At 45.1% G+C, this 12,345-nt stretch overlaps 1 protein-coding gene across 3 annotated transcripts in view; it reads left to right on the plus strand.

Moving 5' to 3' along the window:
* LOC139277631 (uncharacterized) overlaps positions 1-12,345 on the plus strand; it is an 83,299-nt gene that overhangs the window by 65,894 nt on the left and 5,060 nt on the right. For 2 of the 3 annotated variants that reach the window (XM_070896386.1, XM_070896370.1), the window contains exons 4-6: positions 535-588; positions 2,508-2,672; positions 8,016-8,307. In XM_070896386.1, the coding sequence (XP_070752487.1) occupies positions 535-588; positions 2,508-2,672; positions 8,016-8,275 (479 nt within the window). In that variant the 3' untranslated portion in view covers positions 8,276-8,307. The remainder of the gene's footprint in view (positions 1-534; positions 589-2,507; positions 2,673-8,015; positions 8,308-12,345) is intronic. The other variant, XM_070896379.1, reaches the window with a different exon arrangement.

Below are 12,345 nucleotides of genomic sequence, written 5' to 3' on the forward strand. Positions count from 1 at the left end.
CAATAGCGGGAACGCCCTTGCTCTTCTTTGAAATAGTGCCCTGGGATCTTTTACATCCACCTGAGAGAGCAGACCGGGCCTCGGTTTAACGTCTCACCCAAAAGACGGCACCTGTGAATGTGCAGCACTCTCTCAGCCCTGCACTGGAGTGTCAGCCTGAATCGTGTGCTCAAGTCCCTGGAGTGGGTCTTGAACCCGCAACCTTCTGACCCAGGAGGCAAGTGTGCTACCCGCTGAGTCGCGGCTGAGTCATAATTCCTTTGCTTGTTTACAGCCCCAATTTAGAATTCCAATAACTGCTGAGTTCTTCTGCTTTTTTACCAGCCATCTTCTGTTAGATTGGTATATTTGCCTTTGGGGTGGGGGTGGGTTTGAGAAGTCTTTTAACGTAGGAGGGGGAAGCAGTGACATGGGGGTTTAGAGAGGGTGTCTGAGAGGGGCTAAAGCAGTTACAGGATGGTCCCAAATGCTGGGTGTAGGGACAGAGAATGCATAAAAGGCCAGTTTCTAATTTGTCGTCATTCTTTTCTACAGCAAGGCCTCCTGCTTCAATGCTGCCAAGTCCTGTAGAAGCATCGTTGCCGCCGAGTGAGTTCTTTATTTATTTATATAAGCGTTTTGAAAGTATCCATTGCTCCCCTGTTGTCACATACCAGATGTTACATTTAGTGTAACACATCAAACAAATCAAAACCGAGCAATCTGACCTGCAGAATGTATTTGGACTATTTCCCCACAGGGGTATCTGAGTGGTGACCTTAATGGAATAGGTCAGGGTAGCAGCTAAACATAATGGGGTGGAATTCCTGCTTTGGATGCAGACCGGAAACGGGGAGCAAATTGCACGTGAAATTGCGCAGTTTTTCCAAAGTTATGGTTCAAGTTTCTGCCAAACTCATTTGCATAATCACAAACATAAAATCTTCCATGAACCAGCGCAATTGGGCAGCATAATAGAACTTTTTTTTTTCTCTTTTTACATTAAAAAATATTCCTTGATGTGTTTGAGTGATAACCTGCTGCAGTTTTATTAATACAACTGTAAACGGATTTTTCATCAAAACATAAACATTGAGTACCCACCTGTGAGAAACCTTAATTTAAATCACTGAAAATGACTTTTTAAAAAAACTATACTGAACTATTTACTAGTTTTATTGGTGTCCACTATTCGATTGCTTAATAAATTAATTCTTCCTTAATGTGCAAAAATGTTAAATACTTTTAAAAGTAGGCATATGTTGGGGCTGCTCCTGCTCAATAAAGCACATTAAAATTGGAACCTGCGGGACCTCGGCGGGAAAATCCCACTTGCGATTTAAAATGCCCGCCCATTTGCCTGGGAGGGGACATGTGTAAAGCAGTGATGATGGGGCAGAGGAGTGAAGAAGGGAGGAGCCTAATATCAGCTCTGTGGGGGGGGCGGGGGGAGCTGGAGGAATCAAAAGCCGCTCTGTTAGTAGGAGGGGTTCCGGATGGTCAAATAGCTGCTGAGGGAGGGGGCGGGGAGGAAAGAGTTGTGAATGGCCAAAAATTATGTTTGTTATTTGTGGAGGAGGCCGGTGTTGGTTTCGGTGGGGCAAAATTCTGCTCAGTTTTCGGGGAGGTCCCAAGTTGGGGGGAGCAAGGCGGGGTTCAACGGTGGGGGGGGGTACGGGATGCAAGAATGATGGTTGTTAGGTGATGGGGAGGGGGAACAGAAGTATAGGGGGAGGGACGATTGGTGGAAGGGATTGAATTTCAGGGGGGCTGTGACTTTGGGACAGAAAATGAAGAGTACAGAAATTGAGCTGGGCCTGAGGTGGACAAAGATCTTCGGTCTAAAATCGTGGGGCTTTTAAAGCGATGAGCTTAATTTAAATACCATAGGGGGAGGGGCATATTGGCGAACCTAAACAGCAGGCCCTTAGTTTAATTCCTGGGGAGAGGGTGCTCTGCAGGGCTGACCCTTACTGAGCTAGGGTGGGGTGGGGTGCGGAGACCTAATTGAGAGCTGGATTTTGCCAAGAAATTAGAAAGTTCCTGTGCCATTTGAAAAGGTTTACCATTCAGCAATACTGAGGTGGAATTTTCATCAGGATTCTCCGTAACTTTGGCAGAACACCTGGGATAAATGCCCACGTCATGTAACGTTACTACGCTCAGCATTCAAATTACTTATTTCCATGCCGTACTTCGTAATTTCCTCCAAAATTGGTCTGGGTAGTCCTTCCAGCCTTCAAAATGAGACATAACCTGTTATGTCTCGAATAAAGCAATGTGACTGAGTACTGTAGATGTGAGTAAGTGTGACCTTAGTCTCTTTATTCTAACTCCAGAGTACTGGTACAGCATGGGAGGCCTGCTTATATACAGTGCTCCCAAGGGATGCTGGGATCCCTTGGGACGCCAACAGATACGCCCTCTGGTGGCGGTAGAATGCTGGTTACATACGGGTTGCATACATAACATAACCTGTGGTAAAATATGAGGTGGTCAGCTGAGTTTTAACGTTTCTTTTTTCCTAGCAGAACAGTTCCAGTCTCCAGTCATATGCAAGATCTGCATCTGCAACTCGAGTCTGAACAATTGCATCTTTGGTTCCAACAACAGTGTGTCCATTATGACGACTATGTCGTTATCCGACGCAGATAACTTTGTAGAGCCAGCAATGAGTACAAACACCGAGCATGGTAGGTGCATTCCAGATTCTTGCCTGAATGTTACGTTCTTTATTTCTTCAATCAGAGATTAAAATGTTATTGCTGGTCCATGGTTATATTTCAGAGCTAAAAGGAAGGAGCTCTTTACAGTCAGTATCGTTTCATGTAGTCAATTGACTAGACTGCTAGCCATTCGTAATCAAATGAGAATAATATAAAATCCTCTGATTGGAGAGTCTAGAACTAGGGGCCACAGTCTCAGGATAAGATGTAGGCCATTTAGGACTGAGATGAGAAATATCTTCACTCAGAGAGGGTGGTGTATCTTTGGAATTTTCTACCCCAGAGGGCTGTGGAGACTCAGTCATTGAGTTTATTCAAGGCAGAGAGCAATAGATTTTTGGGCACTAAGGGAATCTTGGAGGCTTATGAGAAAGGTACAGCAATAATCCAGGGTGATTTAAATCTTCATGTTGATTGAACAAATCAAATTGGCCAAGGCAGCCTTGAGGAAGAGTTCATAGAGTGCATCTGGGATGGTTTCTTTGATCAGTACGTTGTGGAACCAACCAAGGAGCAGGCTATCTTCAATCTGGTACTGTGTAATAATTAATTAATGATCTCATAGTAAAGGATTCTCTAGGAAAGAGTGATCATAGCATGGTTGAATTTCACATTCAGTTGGAGGGTGAGAAAGTTGGGTCTCAAAGCAGTGTCCTGATCTTAAATAAAGGTCATTACAAAGGTATGAGGGCAGAGTTGGCTGAAGTGGACTGGGAAAATAGATTAAAATATATGACGGTTGATGAGCAGTGGCAGACATATAAGGAGATGTTTCATAACTCTCAACAAAAATATATTCCAGTGAGAAGGAAAGACTTTAAGAGAAGGGATAACCATCCGTGGCTAACTAAGGAAGTAAAGGATGATATCAAATTGAAAACCATGGCATTCAATGTTGCCAAGACTAGTGGGAGGTCAGAAGATTGGGACATTTTTTTTAAATCAGCAAAGGACGATGAAAAAAATAAAGAGAGAAGATGGAGTATGAGAGTAAACGAGCAAGAAATATAAAAACAGATAGTAAGAGCGTCTGCAGGTATATAAAAAGGAAGATGGTAGCTAAAGTAAACGTTGGATGCTTGGAGGATGAGACTGGGGAATTAATAATGGGGAACAGGGAAATGGCAGAGGCTTTGAACAAATATTTTTTTATCGGCCTTCACGGTAGAAGTCACAAAAATCTCAATAATAGACAATCAAAGGGCAATTGGGAGAAGTTGGGGGTGAGGGGGGGAATTAAAACAATCACTATCACTGAAGAAAAAGTCAAATAATGGAACTAAAGGTGGAGAAGTCCCCTGGATGGCCTGCATGCTAGAGTCTTAAAAGAAGTGGCTGCAGAGAGAGATTGCAACCAATGCATCCACTATCAGAATTCTTTGGAGTCTGGAGAGATCCCAGCGGAGAACTTCAAATGTAATGCCCCTATTTAAAAAAGGAGGGAGACAGAAACCAGGAAACTATAGACCAGTTAACCTAACATCTGTGGTTGTAAAAATGCTGGAGTTCATTTATTAAGGAAACAGTAGCAGGACATTTGGAACAATCATAATGCAGTCAAGCAGAGTCAGCATGGTTTTATGAAAGGGAAATCATGCTTGACAAATTTGCTGGAGTTCTTTGAGGATGTAACGAACAGGGTTGATAAGGGGAAACAAGTGGATGTGGTGTATTTAGATTTCCAGAAGGCATTCGATGAGGTGCCACATAAAAGGTTACTGACAAGATGAGAGTTCGCAGGGTTGTGGGTAATATATTAGCATGGATTGGTTAACTAACAGAAAACAAAGAGTCAGGATAAATGGGTAACTTTCCAGTTGGCAAATGGTAACTATGGGGTGCCACAGGGATTGGTGCTGGGGCCTCAACTATTTGCAATCTATATTAATGATTTGGATGAAGGGACCGAGTGTAATGTAGCAAAGTTTGCTTATGATACAAAGATGGGTGGGAAAGAACATAAGGAATAGGCCGTTTGACCCATCGAGCCTGCTCTGCCATTTAGTACAATCATGGCTGATCCGATCATGGACTCGGTCCACTTCCCCACCCGCTCCCCATAACCCCATATTCACTTATCGATTAAGAAACTATCTATTTCTGTCTTAAATGTATTCAATGACCCAGCTTCCACAGTTCTCTGAAGCAGCGAATTCCACAGATTTACAACCTTCTGACAGAAGAAATTTCTCCTCATCTCAGTTTTAAATGGGTGTCCCCTTATTCTAAGATTATGCTCCCTAATTCTAGTCTCCTTTATCAGTGGAAATATCCTCTCTGCATCCACTTGTCAAGCCCCCTCATAATCTTATATGTTTCGATAAGCTCACCTCTCATTCTTCTGAACTCCAATGTGTATAGGCCCAACCTATCTTCATAAGTCACCCCCCTCATCTCCGGAATCAACCTAGTGAATCTTCTCTGAACAGCCTCCAATGCAAGTATATCATTCCTTAAATACGGAGACCAAAACTGTACGCAGTACTCTAGGTGTGGCCTTACCAATACCCTGTACAGTTGTAGCAGGACTTCCCTGCTTTTATACTCTATCCCCCTTGCAATAAAGGCCAACATTCCATTGGCCTTCCTGATCACTTGCTGTACCTGCATACTAACTTTTTGTGTTTCATGCACAAGGACCAGCAGGTCCCTCTGTACTACAGCACTTTCCAATTTTTCTCCATTCAAATTATAATTAGCTTTTCTATTTTTTACTGCCAAAGTGGATAACCTCACATTTTCCCACATTGTACTCCATCTGCCAAATTTTTGCCCACTCACTTAGCCTGTCTATATCCCTTTGCAAGTTGTGAGGAGCACACACACAATCTGCAAAGGGATATAGACAGGCTAAGTGAGTGGGTAAACATTTGGCAGATGAAGTATAATGTCGGAAAGTGTGAGGTTATCCACTTTGGCAGGAAAAAAAAGCTAATTAGTATTTAAATGGAGAGAGATTACAAAATGCTACAGTACAGAGGGACCTGGGGGTCCTTGTGCATGAAACACAAAAAGTTAGTATGCAGGTACAGCAAGTAATCAGGAAGGCAAATGGGATGTTGGCCTTTATTGCAAGGGGGATAGAGTATAAAAGCAGGGAAATCCTGCTACAACTGTACAGGGTATTGGTGAGACCACACCTAGGGTACTGGGCACAGTTTTGGTCTCCTTATTTAAGGAGGGATATTCTTGCATTGGAGGCAGTTCAGAGAAGGTTCACTAGGATGATTCCTGAGACGAAGGGGTTGGCTTATGAAGAAAGGTTGGGCCTATACGAGGGTGGGTCATTGAATATATTTAAGGTGGAGATAGACAGATTTTTGAGCGATGAGGGTTATGGGGAGTGGGCAGGGAAGTGGAGCTGAGCCCAAGATCGGATCAGCCATGATCTAATTGAATGGCAGAGCAGACTCTAGGGGCTAAATGGCCTACTCCTGCTCCTATTTCTTGTGTTCTTATGTTCTTCTACTCCATTGGAGTTTAGAAGAATGAGAGGTGATCTTATTGAAACATAAGGTACTGAGGGGGCTCGACAAGGTGGATGCAGAGAGGATGTTTCCACTCGTGAGCGAATCTAGAACTAGGGGGCATAGTTTCAGAATAAGGGGTCGCCCATTTAGAACTGAGATGAGGAGGAATTTCCTCTGAGGGTTGTAAATCTGTGGAATTTTTTGCCCCAGAGAGCTCTGGAGGCTGGGTCATTGAATATATTTAAGGCGGAGATAGACAGATTTTTGAGCGATAAGGGAGTAAAAGGTTATGGGGAGCGGGCCCAAGATCAGATTAAATTAAATGGCAGAGCAGGCTCGAGGGCCCAAATGGCCTACTCCTGCTCCTATTTCTTATGTTCTTATGAATCCAGGGACATGGGAATAGTGCAGGAAAATGGAATTGAGGTCATAGATCAGCCATGGTCTTATTCAATGGTGGAGCAGGCTCGAAGAGCAGTAAGGCCTACTCCTGCTCCTATTTCTATCATTACAGAAGGAGGCCATTTGGCCTGTTGAGCCTGTGCCGGCTTTCTGCAAGTCATCATCATCATAGGCAGTCCCTTGAAATCGAGGAAGACTTGCTTCCACTCTTAAAAGTGTGTTCTCAGGTGACTGTACAGTCCAATATGGGAATTACAGTCTCTGTCACAGGTGGAACAGACAGTCGTTGAAGGAAAGGGAGGGTGGGACTGGTTTGCCGCACGCTCTTTCCGCTGCCTGCGCTTGCTTGCTTCTTGCTCTCGGCGATGAGACTCGAGGTGCTCAGCGCCCTCCCGGATGCTCTTCCTCTACTTAGGGCGGTCTTTGGCCAGGGATTCCCAGGTGTCGGTGGGGATGTTGCATTTTATCAAGGAGGCTTTGAGGTTGTCCTTGAAACGTTTCCTCTGCCCACCTGGGGCTCGCTTGCCGTATAGGAGTTCTGAGTAGAGCGCTTGCTTTGTGATTCTTGTGTCAGGCATGCGGACAATTTGGCCTGCCCAATAGAGCTGATCAAGTGTGGTCAGTGCTTCGATGCTGGGGACGCTTGCCTGATCGAGGACGCTAACGTTAGTGCATCTGTCCTCCCTGCAATTCAGCTAGTCCCACTCCCCCGCCCTTTCCCCATAGCCCTGCAATTTTTTTTCATTCGGGTATTTCTCCAATTCACTTTTGAAAGCCACAATTGAGTCTGCCTCCACCACCCTTTCATGCGGTACATTCCCGATCCTAACCACTCGCTGCGTAAAAACGTTTTTTCTCGTGTGTCCGCTGGTAATGTATTTAAAATAAATTAAAACCTGCTGAGGTGACGTGACATTCTTTTATGGTGTTTCGTTTAGACAACATCAATTTGAAGGGATCGGATTCCCATAGACGACATTAGTCTTTAGTCCTAAGAGGCTAGAATTTGATGAGTATTATTGAAAGAGTATAAATCATTAACCACAAACAATACTCCGCACATAGGAAATGGTTGGAAAGAAAACTCGTTTTATTTTAGATTACCTAGTTACTTGGCTGAACTGGATGATCAAGGGAGTATGTGTCCTCTTGTAGGGCACTGCTGAATGTGTTCATGCAAGTCTTTCTAACTTACTGTGTTATTTCAATGCTGTCGTTCACCTGCTTTAAATAAACGGGATAGCAACTGTAAAGCAGAAAGGAATTTTATGCAAAAAGTTTATCATTGCGCGACCAGAGAAAATTAAATCCCTTTTGTGTTTTTGTTTCTTTTGAAGCATTCATTTATTTTTAGCATCGTGATTTGGTTAGCGGTAGTTGTCTACCTTTTTCTTCAAGATATGTCTAATCATTGACTTTGGCTCCGTGTTCTCATTAGGAAAGGTCCTGGATGTGACATCCAAGTCTGGCATGTGCGGCACTTCCAATGAAACGGACACAAGTCACGCGGAAGCCAGCCAAGTGGAAACTGAGATAGAAATTGTCGGATCCAGATTGAGAAATATGACTGTTGGAAACAGAAATACGTTCAGAGTAGTGGAGGAAATCAGCGATGAAGATGATGATGATGAAGAGTATGAGGAAAGTGAATGCGAGGGGAAGGAAGATACAGAACAGTCAACAACCGAAAGACGGTAGCCAAAAGCAGTGTACCAAATTGAACACTGCAGGTAAGCGGCTATAAGATATGCGACTATATATTTTTAAAATTTTATTCATTCATGGGATTGGGCCTTTATTACCCATTCCCAAATCGCCCTTGAAGATGGTGGTGAGCTGCTGCCTTGAACCACTGCAGTCCGTGTGGTGATAGTTCCTTTTAGCGGCTTGGTACAACTGAGTGGCTTGCTGGGCCATTTCAGAGGGCAGTTAAGAGTCAACCGCATTGCTGTGAGTCTGGAGTCACATATAGGCCAGAGCGGGTAAGGACGGCTGGGACATTAGTGAATCAGTTGGGTTTTACTGACAATCCGGTGGTTTCATGGTCATCACTACTGATACTAGCTTTTTAATTCCAGATTTATTTAATTAACTGAATTTAAATTCCCCCGGTTGCCGAGTGGGATATATGTTTAAGGAGCGGTGGACAGTGCCATACGCCAGTCAGGTGGAAGAATCATACCCATATGGTGAATTTTGGCACTCAACGGGGTGGATTTTTGACTTTGATAGTGTAAAGCCAATGGAAATAGAAATCAGGAGAGATGTACCATCATCATCATAGGCAGTCCCTCAGAATCGAGGAAGACTTGCTTCCACTCCTGGTGAGTTCTCAGGTGGCTGAACAGTCCTATACGAGAACCACAGTCTCTGTCACAGTTGGGACAGATAGTTGTTGAGGGAAGGGGTGGGTGGGACTGGTTTGCCACACGCTCTTTCTGCTGCCTGCGCTTGATTTCTGCATGCTCTCGGCGATGATACACGAGGAGCTCAGCGCCCTCCCGGATGCACTTCCTCCACTTAGGGCGGTCTTTGGCCAGGGACTCCCAGGTGTTCGTGGAGATGTCGCACTTTATCAGGGAGGCTCTAAGGGTATCCTTGTAAATTTTCCGCTGCCCGCCTTTGGCTCGTTTGCCGTGAAGGAGTTCCGAGTAGAGCGCTTGCTTTGGGAGTCTCGCGTCTGCCACACCGAGAGATGTATAACAAGCTGCCGATTCACTATCACCCGTTTTACACTCTCTCAAAGTCACAATCTACTCCTGGTGACCTAAGTTAGCAAGTGAAGGTGAGGCGCTTTCCGAACAAAGAGGAGATCTGGAGACAAACCACTCTTGCTCCTCCCAGCAACTGTTTGGTGGTCTGGTTAGAGGTAAAGGATCAAGTTGCTCTCCTTCCCGGGTCAGCTGGGGAATGACCTACACCTGGGAGGGGAGGGAGGGAGAAGGTCCAAAATGGGAGAGTTTAAAAAAAAAAAAAATTTCACATATCCTTGGGGAAATGAAATGCACCGAGTAATTAGCTCGATGGGTATGGTATATCCCCAGCGGCAAATAACCTTAGTTTCTGAGATGTGCTGATGTAATCATGGGTGGGTAATTCCTGTAACAAGTGCTTTTGTGCTGGGTGAAACGCAGGGGCAACATACTGCTGTTTCTGAAATAAACTAATGACCGAGTAGTGACGATTCAGCTTGGAAGGCAGGTAGATGGGGTCTCCGTAAGGTCAACTTGTCCCCACAATGGTCTTTTTGGAAATGGGAAATTGTGGCCGAGACAATTCTTTGTGATAGACAGATTGATCTAATACTGGAGCTGGGCAGGCCTGAAGCAGTCCAAGATACTACTGATTGACCTACCAGCTTGGCTCACCGATGGAACCCTGAAACCTACACCTGCCACTGAGGACTAGTGTTCTTTCTACTCAGCTCTAGATACCCCTTTATAAGCCAACACCCAAATGGATAGAGTGGTCCTAGCTGGACAAGTAATTCGAAGTGCTCTGTGCCTGTCAGCTATGCTCTGAGCCGGTTAAACTCTTGACAGTGCTCCTCCACACACTAGGCCATAGCTTTTGCCAACCTGTGTGTAAAAATTATCTGAGTTTATTTTCATCATCTTAGGCAATCCCTCGGAATTGAGGAAGACTTGCTTCCACTCTTGGCATGAGTTCTTAGGTGGCTGAACAGTCCAATATGAGAACCACAGTCTCTGTCACAGGTGGTTCAGACAGTGGTTGATGGAAAGGGTGGGTGGGGAGTCTGGTTTGCCGCACGCTCCTTCCGCTGCCTGCGCTTGATTTCTGCATGCTCTCGGCGATGAGTGTGTCCCTATAGTGTCTCTACTCCGTATCGGGCAAGCAGAACCTGTACCTGCTTGGATTTCTCAGTAGTTTGGTTTGGAGATTCTTAATCATGGTGATGGGTTTCTGTGTCCGAAAGACACAGAAGCTGATCAAAAGAAAATGAAACCGACTAATTACACGATATAACTGAAGGGAACTTCAACATACGGACTTGATTCTGATAGAATATATAATTATTTCCTACATTACAACAGTGACTACACTCCAAAACGACTTCTTTGGCTGTAAAATGCCTTGAGCTGACCGGTGGTCATGAAAAGCGCTATATAAATCCTTTTTTTCCCCTTTTCTTACTGGTGACCTGTCTTCCTTTGAACACAGTTACTTCTGATTTCTAATATTTGTAGGGCATACAGTTCATTAGGTACTGCATATAGTTACATGACCTTCTCCTTAGAGCAGGGAAGGCCAAGAGGAGATTCGATAGGTGTTTAAAATCATAAAGGGTTTAGATAGAGTAAATAGAGAGAAACTGCTTCCAACAATGGTAGGTTCAACAATAAGATTTAAGGTGATTGGCAAAAGAACCAGCGGCGACATTAGCAAAACCTTTTTGCACAACGAGTGGTCAGGATTTGGAACGCACTGCCTGATAGGGAAGTGGATACAGATTTAATAGTAGCCTTCAAAAGGGAATTGGATAAATAATTGAAAGAGAAAAATATCGCAGGTATATGGGGAAAGAGCGGGGGACTGGAACAAGCTGGATTGCTGTTCACAGAAAGTTGTTGATGCCAGTTCGTTGGATCCATTCAAAAGGGAGTTAGATATGGCTCTTACGGCCAAAGGGATCAAGGGGTATGGAGAGAAAGCAGGAAAGGGGTACTGAGGTGAATGATCAGCCATGATCATACTGAATGGTGGTGCAGGCTCGAAGGGCCGAATAGCCTCCTTCTACACCTACTTTCTATGTTCGAAAGAGCCGGCGCAGACTCGATGGGCCGAATGGCCTCCTTCTCTGCTGTACTATTCTGTGATTCTATGAGTTCAGTTGACTGAGTGGGAAACAGCATTTACTCGATGGACTATTTCCCCTTTAAAGGGGGAGGTGGTAGTGCGGCGGCCGCCATCTTTTTTCTTTGGCCGACATTTTAGTCAGCCCGACAATGGCGGCCACACAGGTGATGGGCCACTGGCCCGGGGCCGACACCCTCCCTGTTGGCCCGGTGCGTGCCACTAAAGAGGCTGCAGGATTCGCAGCGGCCCTCCCCTTTAAAAGAAGGGTAGGGACCTTACGACACGGCAACGTAACACGATACCTCCGCGCCGTGCTGAGTGTGGCACGGAGGAAAGGGTCCGTTACTGCAGGCAACATTTTTTTTTAAACCAAAGAACCTAAATCCCGCTAAAAATCACTTTTAGCGAAATAATCGCCCCAAACACACCGCGGGGCAATTTCAGCCCCCTAGAATCCATAAATCTATCGATCTCAGCCTTGGTTATACTCAACATCTCAGCTTCCACAGCCCTCTAGGGTAGAGAATTCCAGAGATTCACAACCCTCTGAGTGAAGAAATTCCTCCTTATCTCCATCTTAAATGGCCAACCCCTTATCCTGAACCTGTGCCCACACCCCCCCCCCCCCCCCCCCCTAGTTCTAGACTCTCCAACCGGGGGAAACAACCTCTCGGCATCTACCCTGTCAATCCGCTTCAGAATCTTGTATGTTTCAATGAGATCACCTCTCATTCTTCTAAACTCCAGAAAGTATAGCCCCATTCTACACAATCCCTCATCATAAGACAGCCCTCACCCCAGGAATCAAGGGCTTGGTCTTAAAACACTCTTTTCCTCAGGCAACTGAAGGCTGCACTGGAGGCGGTGTTGGATCTCGTCGTCAATGCCTGCTCTTGTTGATAGGAGGCTCCCGAGATATGGGAAGTGGTCCACGTTGTCCAGGGCCGCGC

The sequence above is a fragment of the Pristiophorus japonicus genome, chromosome 1, assembly GCF_044704955.1.
Source record: "Pristiophorus japonicus isolate sPriJap1 chromosome 1, sPriJap1.hap1, whole genome shotgun sequence".
In the NCBI taxonomy this organism is placed as follows: domain Eukaryota; kingdom Metazoa; phylum Chordata; class Chondrichthyes; family Pristiophoridae; genus Pristiophorus; species Pristiophorus japonicus.